The following is a 9,844-nucleotide window of genomic DNA, read 5'->3' as shown; positions in this document are numbered from 1 at the left end:
AGAAGTATTATCATTATTATTATACTAAAATTTTGGTATAACGTAACTCATATAAATTGAAAATTCGTTATACTGGTTTTGAACCAAACAATGGATAGAAAACATGACAAACAAAAACTAATACACACGCTCATCAGAAACAAGTTTCCTTGCAAAATTAGGGCACCCGTTATTTTGTACTTCAGACTCCCTCTGCTCATAAACTATAACTGAAATTAGGGCACAGCGAGATAGAGCAGAACACCATCCTCAGCCAAATTGAAGATGACGAGAATTCCTCTGCTGCGTTGCTCTTACAATGGTACTATTCCCGGCTTTATTTCATTCTTTGCTAATTCTCATTCTGGTTCGGAATTTATAATTAGAGATTATTATTCTTCTCATAGCAATATTGAGAATGTCAAGTGTTTAGATGATTCTCTGAGCCTCTTTCGTCGAATGGTCAGAACTCAGCCTCTTCCTTCTGTTTTTAGCTTCTCCAAATTATTGAAGAATATGGTAAATATGAAGCATTACTCTTCTGTTGTTTCCCTTTTTCGACAAATGCTGAAATCGGGTATCCCAATTGATGGTTTCATCTTGAGTATCGCGATCAACAATTATTGCCTAATGCATAGTTCTGACTGCGGATTTTCGGTGTTAGCCATTTACTTGAAGAAGAGCATTCCATTTAATGTTGTCACCTTTAGCACCTTACTAAGAGGACTCTTTGCGGAAAGTAAGATAAAAGATGCAGTTAACTTGTTCAAAAAGCTGGTGCGAGAGAATATTTGTGAGCCTGATGAAGTCATGTATTCAATTGTCATGAATGGGCTTAGCAAAATGGGCCATACTGAAAAAACTTTCGATTTGTTTAGGGTAATGGAACAAGGAAGCACTAAGCCCAATGCATACATCTATAGCATTGTTGTAGATGCCCTATGCAAAGATAGAAAGTTAGATGCTGCAATTAGCCTTTTTGAAGAGATGAAACAAAAAGGCATTCCTCCAAACGTTGTCACATATAATTCATTGATTGATGGTTTCTGTAAGCTTGGTCAGTGGGAAGAGGTTAGGACTTTGTTCTTCGAAATGGTAAATCTTAATATTTATCCAGATGTCTGCACCTTGACCATAGTGACAGATGGACTTTGCAAAGAAGGGAAAGTTGAAGATGCCGAAGAGATAATGAGACACTTGATCGAAAAAGGTGTAGAGCCAAATGTGGTCACCTACAATGTGATAATTGATGGATATTGCTTGCGCGGTCAAATAGATAGAGCAAGGAGACTTTTTGATTCCATGATAGATAAGAGCATTGAGCCTACCATTATTAGCTACAACATATTAATAAATGGATACTGTAAGAAAAAGAAATTGGATGAGGCCATGCATTTGTTTCATGAAATTTCTCGAAACGGATTGAAATTTAGCATTGTTACCTACAATACTATCTTACAAGGTCTATTTGAAGTTGGAAGAACTGACATTGTGCAAAAATTCTTTGCTGATATGCTTTCTATGGGGCTCATACCTGATTTATGCACTAATCGCATTTTGCTCCGTGGTTATTTTCAGAATGGACTTGTTGAAAAAGCTATGTCTCTATTTCATGAGTTGGAAAGAAAGAGAGAAGATATTGATATTGAACTTTACACTGTTATTATTGACGGATTGTGCAAAAATGGTCAGCTCGACAAAGCTCATGCTATTTTTGAGAAGCTTTCTTTGATTGGATTGTTTCCCAATGTGATTACATACACTACAATAATAAATGGACTATGTTTAGAAGGGTTGTTAGATGAAGCTAAAGATATGCTAAGAAAAATGGAGCACAATGGTTGTTCGCCAAACAACTGCACTTACAATGTTATTGTGCAAGGATTTCTCAAGTGTGGCAAAATTAGTGAAATGAACACTTTTTTGAAGAAAATGAGTGGAAGGGACTTCTCGTTTGATGCAAGTACTGTAGAGTTACTAATAGACGTTTCAGCAAAGGATCCTTCTTTGCTTAACATGATACCACAATTTCACTCAGGAAGTTAGAAGTGAATATTTATTTCACTTGTTATCAATATGATGTAATTTCCTTTTACCTTGGCCAAAGAAATCACATCCAATGGAATGGCAGAAGCTGAAAGCATGCAATTAGAACATTGCTTAAGCTTTCCAAGCTAGCTTATTAAAGAGGTACACCTGTTCTGATTTTTAATTCCTTTGCCACTATGCTTTTGGTTCCGGATCATATTTTATTGCACTCTTAATATGAGAAGTAACGTGAGTTTCCTTATGTGTGCACATTATAAGTCTACTAGGATTATCATTTTCAGTGGTATATAGTTATCTTCAGGTATTATCATTTTCTGACTTTTTGAATATCTGTAACTTAGAATTTGCTGTAGAAACATTATTCTTGATAGTTTCTAAGGTCTTGATTACATCAATCATAATTGTGACAATAGAGCTGACGTGACACCATTGAGAACTCCAGGTCAGCTGAGAAGCTAATTTCCGTGTTACGCGAGAGAGTGAATTATGGTGCTGGCGTTCGTCCTGGATTTACGACATCCGGGATTCCATCCACCGATGAAATTGCTGACAGAATCAAGAAGATGCTTGCAGGATACCAATATACTCTGGTTTAACCTTGATTGTGGCCTCAAGACTCGCAAGTATACTGAAGTTAAGCCGTGCTCTCAGCAGTGGCTGGTGAATTGTTCAATGGTCCTCCTGGAGCAAACTGGACTGCAGAGGAAGCGGAAGCAGAAGATTCTGTTGCACATCTTGCATTAATGACACTGGCAACAGTTTCCTTGCAAAAGGTAAATCACTTCATCATCTAATAGTCAACCGGTCTTGTTTATCTCTTATTAATTTATCTCTCTCCCTCTTTTATTTCCCTTTGTTTTTAGCAAATGAAGGATGCTGTTATGGCATTTGGTGAAGAGCTCTAGCACTACTTCTTAATTACATGACATGTCACTGACGTCTTGGATTTGACAAAATCTTGTCATATTTTAGTTGACTAAATGACATGCCCGAGTATTCTTCTTCTTTCTTAACTGCTGCATTGACGGTTACAGGCCTGAGATGCAGAGATATCCTGCTTCTTGGTCCAATTTTCCCTTCTATCGTAACTTGTTATGCTTTATCTGTCGTGTTGAATGAGCATACATGAGATGCAGATCATTTCACCTTATTAGCATTTATGATTTATTTCAAATGATGATTTTTGATAGTGGTGACATAGAGTCCAATACCAAGAACTAAAACAGCAGCAGGAGTCATTTTGTCGCTTTCCTTTAGCATCTCGCGTTGCAGCCTACTCACTAGCATTCCTCGATTCATTTTCAGATTCACTGTAAGAACTTGCTTTCTCTCCTTCTTCTGAAGTGCCACTTGTACTACTTTTCCGGGACGGATATTTTTCTGGTAGATTTTTAGCTTCTGGTTCCTCACTGGTTTTAGGACTAGTGTTCTTTGGCTTTTCTTCCGAGTATGTGGTTCATTGGCTGGTTTCTCTGCTGAAGTTCTGTTTTGGCTGTTTAACATAAAGAACGCCATTTTCAAACAATTTGTATGGTTGGCCAAGAAAACTATGAAGGAAACAACTGCATGTCCCAGTGAATTCATTTCTCTACTTCTTTTCTTACTTTTTCAAATCTGGTTTCCGCTATTCCTCTTCAAAAAATTATTGCTTCCAATTTCCCATATGTATGAAACTGGGTGAGAAAATTACAGCGATGAGTACGTACCAAGTCACTGATAGTGAAATTGTGAGAGAAGAGAGTAACAGATGATTGCTCCACTCTCTTCTTTGTGGACTTGGACTTCATTTCGCGGAATTTGAACTACCACACTTCAAACTCGACGAATTTTTCTTGGAGTGCGAACTTCACCTTTTAAACATCAGGAACAATTTGTGATAAATGTTCAGTTTGATAAAAGTTCCTAGAGTTTTTTCGTATTTCAGCTAAGGATATTTTTGTTAAAAATTCATTTTCGCATTTAAGTGGCTAAAGTTGAATAGTTTTGAAATGTTGGCTAAAACTTATTAAAACAAGTCATTTACCAATTTCTTATAATACTTATACTTATTTATTAGCGGTCACCACCTTCTAAATTTGCTAACCATTTTTCAGAACGGCAAGACAACATTTTTAAGAATTTTGACAATGTCAAATCCATTCCAGTTTGTGCTAAGAAGTTCTTTGATAAACTCATTCTGGATTTTTGACATGTTTGTTTGCAGGCTGAAAGAAAAGCAAAGAACATAGGAGACTAGCCATTTCTGTAATTCTGACTGGCTGGTTGTCTTTGTACTTGGCTGTACAACAATTCCATAGGAGGAAAAAAATTCTATTTCTGTATTCTAAAATTACAGCAATAACTGTTACTAGATGGACTGGCAATTCTCCTTCTAACCAAGATTTAGTTACTACCCCTTCATAAGGTTTGATTAAAACATCAGAGATATCTTTGCTGTATATTGATGTTTACTTTGATTTTAAAGTTCCAAATACTATTCTACATTTATGTATTCCAGCATCTTTACTCCTGGGGCAGCAAATTGGGTGAAGCACTGGCCAAGGTAACTTAAACATCTACATCTCCGGATGCATGGAAGGACAACTCCAGTTTGATACAAACCAAAACAAATAGAATGCAATAAACAGGTGAGATGAGTACGTTTTGATGCCTTGATAGTGAAATTGTGAGAGAAGATGATTGCTCCACTCTCTTCTTTGTGGACTTGGACTTCATTTTCATGGAGTTTCAACTACCACACTTCCAACTCGACGAATTTTTCTTGGAGTTCGAACTTCACCTTTCAAACACTTGTGATAAATGTTACTGTATAAAAGTTCCTAGAGTTTTTTCGTATTTTAGCTAACGATATTTTTGTTAAAAATTCGCTAAATTTGAATAGCTTTGAAATGTTGGCTAAAACTTATTAAAACAAGTCATTTACTAATTTCTTCATATAATACTTATGCTTATTTATTGGCGGTCACCATCTTCAAAATTTGCTAACCTTTTTTGAAGAAATTAATGAACAACATAAAAAAATGAATGGATGGAAGTTTTTTACACCTCCAAATTTTGTTAAAAATCAAATTGCCCCTCTACTTTAAATAATTGTCATTCTCTCCCTTATTTCTCAATTAACCTTTTTAAAATGCATATTTCAACCTCTATAATATCAACATCTATCTCTTTTATATTTTTAATTTTTTTATGTTCTTAGTATATCAAGATATTTTTTTCTTTTTCGATATCTATGCTATAAACTTACCTATATAATAACTAAATTTTATTTTCAAAATGAAAAAAGTAAAAATGGTAATCAAGCATATAATTTAACGATGCTTAATAATGAAAAGGATGAGCAGAATAAATATAATAAAAATAATTTACTTTTATCAATAATTTTATTAGTAGCAATTAAATTTCAAAAATTTGTTTACGCAATCGAGAATAAAAATAGTGAGAACCTTATAAACATATAATGCAGATAATATAAAATTTTATAAATACTAAAAGCAAAGACAAATTTTATATAGTTGGTTCTCAGATCCCTAACCTCTCTCCACTTTGCTCTCTTATCCACGTACCTCTAAACCAACTAGATTCTTCCCTCAAAGTCAAAGATTTTTGGGATAATAATCGATGGGACCTCTCCAAAATTTCCTACGGTTTACCCCTCCATGTCATCCCAAAAATCTGCTCTATTAGTATTTCCACCTTACAAGGTTCCAAAGATATACCAATTTGGGTCGTTACTCCTAATGGCTCCTTCTCTACCAAAACAACCTATAAACTCATCTCGCCGCCACCCCACATCAACTATAAGTTCTACTGGATCTGGAAATTAAATACTCTTAATGTTTACCCGAAAAATGGGATAACGTTAAATTTGTGTATGGTTCTAAGGATATGCGTTACAATTTGATATAAATCGTATTGAGAAATAGAAATATGTGTATTCTTGATTATGAGAATGAGAATAGTGAGCAAAAAGAATGAATAAGATAACGTAAAACAAGCACAAGGGGATATTTTTCAATATGAGAAGTGATCTTTTAGTTACAGTGTATGAGCTGCTTGTATGCTTACAAGGATTCCTCCTTTTATAGTAGAGGGATCCTATTTTATTTATAATAAAACAAAACATATAGTGGAGGTCCCATGATGAATTGTCTCTTCCTCGATTCCCGCCAAGATTCTCTCTCTTAGTGCGGTTGTAACGGCTTTTGTCTGCGATCTCGATACTGGCTTGAACTCGTTATTGGGTCGAGCCCTCGGCTTTGGCTTGAGTTCGACCTTCGGGGTGGGTGTAGCGCATTTCCGACTATCCTCATGTTGCCTTGCGGGTCGATTTGGTTATGGGCTCGATAATAGTATCGAGTCGACTCCTCGATCAACCTTCGGACTCGAGGCTCGTTTGTACTATCTTCGGAACTCATCCCGAAATCCCACTCCGGTTGCTTACCATTCGAACTCGATCGAACGTAGGAAGACCGAAATCTATTTCAACCGTATACAGATAGTCCCCTCGTTTCTCAGGAAGGATGTTGTGAGAATCGATATGATTTTCGACGGTTCGATCGGGTTATAAGCTGACGTTTTCACAGGGCTCGATCATGACGTATGTGATAGATGTCCCATCGATTTAGTCTTTCAAGATATTTAATGCATGTCAGACGGTGGTCGGCCACCTCTGATATTGAACCGCCACGATGCAAGCCTATAAATAACCCCTCCATCGAATATTTACCACTTTTACGTCTTCACTCTTCCACATTTTCTTACCCTCTCTCTCTCTATTTCGCTGTTTGCAGAGCCATCTACACCAGCGTTTGGTGCCATCAACTTTTCATCTTCTTTTGCCTTTCTTTCTCTCATATCAATGGCCAAAACTTCGAAAACTATACCTCAGAAGGAGAAAGCTTCTTCTTCACGAGCCTTAGCCAAATCTGCTTGGAGGTCCTTTATAGCCTCATCCTTTTGGCTGCAAAGAAGCCGCAGGGCATCTCTCTCCCTCGAGACCTTCTGAAGCTCGACCTCACACTGGCTGAGGTCAACTCGAAACCTACTAATGGTCTGCACAGCAGGGAAAAACACAAGTCAAGTTTGGAAAAGAACGAAGAAACCAAGTACAGTAAAATCATTACCCGAGAAATGAAACGTTGGGCCTCTTCTAGGAGAAGAGAAGCGTCACCAATGTCAGAGGCATCATCGACTCCAGTAAAGCAATCCCAAAAAGGATCCCCTACACTAGAGCCTCCGCCCATATCGGGGGTCTTCAATTCCCGAGCTTCCTTTAACGCCTCCTCAAAAAAGGCTGGAAGAGAAGGCAAATGACCCATGTCATAGTCCCAAGCGAATCGCTCGGGACGCTCTGATCGAGACTCAGGGTACCGGAACCGACCCCGACCGGTACAGCCTCCATCGGCTCAGAAGCTCTGGCGGCCTCGATAGCTTTCGCAGATCGAATCACCAAAGCCAAGGCATCATCTTTTTCTTCTTCTTCTTCTTCTTCTTCTTCTTCTTCTTCTTCTTCTTCTTCTTCTTCTTCTTCTTCTTCTTCTTCTTCTCTCAGTCGTTGGACCGAGTCCATCGAAAGAGCGATTGCCTTCCTCCTCACCCTTCGAGTTTTGGGCTTGGGGTCCTCTGACCGAGAGATAGCTTTTCGCTTCTTATCTTTCCCCGGTTCCGGGACCGGGGACTTGGTTCTTTCTTCACCACTCGAAGGCCTCAAAACGGCATCCTTGGTTACACCTGCATGAAAGGAAATCGGTAATGAATGGAGCATAAAAAATATTTCAAAGAACACGAGAAGTAACATTTCAAAGAACTCGAGGCTCGTTTGTACTGTCTTCGGAACTCATTCCGAAATCCCACTCCGGTTGCTTACCATTCGAACTCGATCGAATATAGGAAGGACGAAATCTATTTCGACTGTATACACTTAATAAAGTTAAATTTTTCCTATGGCAATGCTCTCATAACCGCCTACCTACTAAATCATATCTTCATCATATAGACTTAGATATTGATACAGTTTGTTCAATATGTAAAGGAATCAATGAATCCATAATCCATATATACTCTTCTAATGTCCAATAGCCCAATCCTTTGGAAAGAAATAATCTCGCAGAACCAAACTCTAGACCTCAACTCTAACCACTGGCTCATAAATCTCAAAGACTTGCCTATTAATATTGACCACTTAAATCTCACCTGGAATGAATTCTTCCCTTTCACCGTTTGGCACCTATGGCTCAATAGGAATAACAACCAATACAATAACCTGTGTAACCTACTCATCCTTAATTTTGTCGCCATGCGATGCATGGAATACAAATACTCCACTAACTCACCAAACCAAAATAACAATGTCACCAAAATAGCTGTATAGTGGCACCCCCTACCGCAACAGAGTTAAAACTCAACATTGATGGGTGTTCAAAGGTAGTTATTAAAAAGGTGGGATTAGTGGCATTTTTTGGAATAACTCTAGGGACTGGGTTCTAGGCTATCATATCCCCTCTTATGGGTACACCTCAACCTACATGAAACTTCTTGCACTAAAGAATGACCTCCATGTTGCACAAACAAATAATTTTCATAGCTTGGAAATTAAACCGATGCTACAGAAATACTTCAATTGCTTTGCTATAACAATTATTCCCTCTACACTAACCTTGTTTATGAGAGCAGATTACCACTGAAGGAACTGGGGAATCCAATGATCCGGCATAACTTCCGAGAAGGAAATAAAGTTGCACATGTTTTGGCTACATTAAGGGTGGCATGTGGGCCGGGCCCGATTTTAAGTGGGCTTCGCAGGCCCGCCCCTAAGTGGTCGGTCCTATGTGGGCCGGTCCGGGACCGGGACCACGAACTAATGGTCTGGGTTAAGTGGGCCGGTCCCGGGCCTAAGCGGGCCCAAGCAGGCCTAAGCGGGCCCAACAGATACTTTCTATTTTTTTTAATTTTATACAAGTTAGAGAAAAAAATGGTAATAAAAATATCTAAGGCAATTCCTTGTAAATTATATTATAGAATTGTCACCTAAATTTTTTAATTCAAATTTAAAGACAAAAATATTGTAAAGAGATATTCAAAGCAATGCGTTATATATATATATATATATATATATATATATATATATATATATATATATATATATATACTATACTATACTATACTATACTATATATACATAGTATATAAGCCATATGTATACTATCGAATATGGCTTATATACTATGTATATATAGTATAGTATAGTATAGTATATATATATATATATATATATATATATATATATATATATATATATATAAGCTTATATATATATACTATACTATACTATGTATACATCTTAAGATATATACATCTTGTTGTAGATACTTTCTATTTTTTTAATAGAATTGTGACCTAAAACTTTTAATTCAAATTTAAAGACAAAAATATTTTAAAGAGATATTCAAAGCAATGTGTTATAATTTTATTATAGCATTAAAAAATCATGGCAATATCTTTCTTAGTCTTCCTCCCTCCTATGGAATGAGCACAACAAGGTGCTAATACCACTATTGAGAAGAAAAAGAAACTAATCAAGATGTGCCAAAATACAAGTTACATATTAATTTACATGGGATACTCTTACAAATTTCATAAATCCTTCAAGGTCCGGAGGAATTTCCGTTGGTGGTGGCGGAAAAGAAGCTTGGTCATCACCGCTTCCAGGCGAAGCATCATCCTCCGCAAGTTCAGCTAGCATTTCTTCGTAAGCTTCGTCTACCTCTGGTTGTGATTCAAGAAGTCCAAAATTTCTTCTTTCCGAATGGATCTA

At 37.0% G+C, this 9,844-nt stretch overlaps 1 protein-coding gene across 6 annotated transcripts; it reads left to right on the top strand.

Annotated features, from left to right (window-relative positions):
• The first annotated feature begins 78 nt into the window (after nt 1-78).
• Nucleotides 79-4,960, top strand: LOC107789438 (uncharacterized). 6 transcript variants are annotated; one of them, XM_075239550.1, is made up of 5 exons: nt 79-2,169; nt 2,471-2,801; nt 2,892-3,340; nt 4,232-4,432; nt 4,526-4,960. In XM_075239550.1, exon 1 carries the CDS (start codon nt 265-267, stop codon nt 2,023-2,025), a length of 1,761 nt encoding a protein of 586 aa, XP_075095651.1. In that variant the 5' UTR covers nt 79-264; the 3' UTR covers nt 2,026-2,169; nt 2,471-2,801; nt 2,892-3,340; nt 4,232-4,432; nt 4,526-4,960. The 6 variants fall into 6 exon arrangements, with proteins under 6 accessions (XP_075095651.1, XP_075095649.1, XP_075095652.1 ...); XM_075239551.1 differs by having other exon boundaries at nt 92-2,169; nt 3,219-3,340; XM_075239548.1 differs by having other exon boundaries at nt 86-2,801.
• The last annotated feature ends 4,884 nt before the right edge of the window (nt 4,961-9,844 follow it).

The sequence above is a fragment of the Nicotiana tabacum genome, chromosome 19 (assembly GCF_000715075.1).
Source record: "Nicotiana tabacum cultivar K326 chromosome 19, ASM71507v2, whole genome shotgun sequence".
NCBI lineage: Eukaryota > Viridiplantae > Streptophyta > Magnoliopsida > Solanales > Solanaceae > Nicotiana > Nicotiana tabacum.
The sequence above is the reverse complement of the archived record's forward strand: the minus strand, read 5'-3'. Positions and strand labels throughout refer to the sequence as shown.

Excerpts from the sequence above, each read along its gene's own strand:
- LOC107789438 (XM_075239550.1), top strand. The coding sequence starts at position 265 with ATGACGAGAATTCCTCTGCTGCGTTGCTCTTACAATGGTACTATTCCC.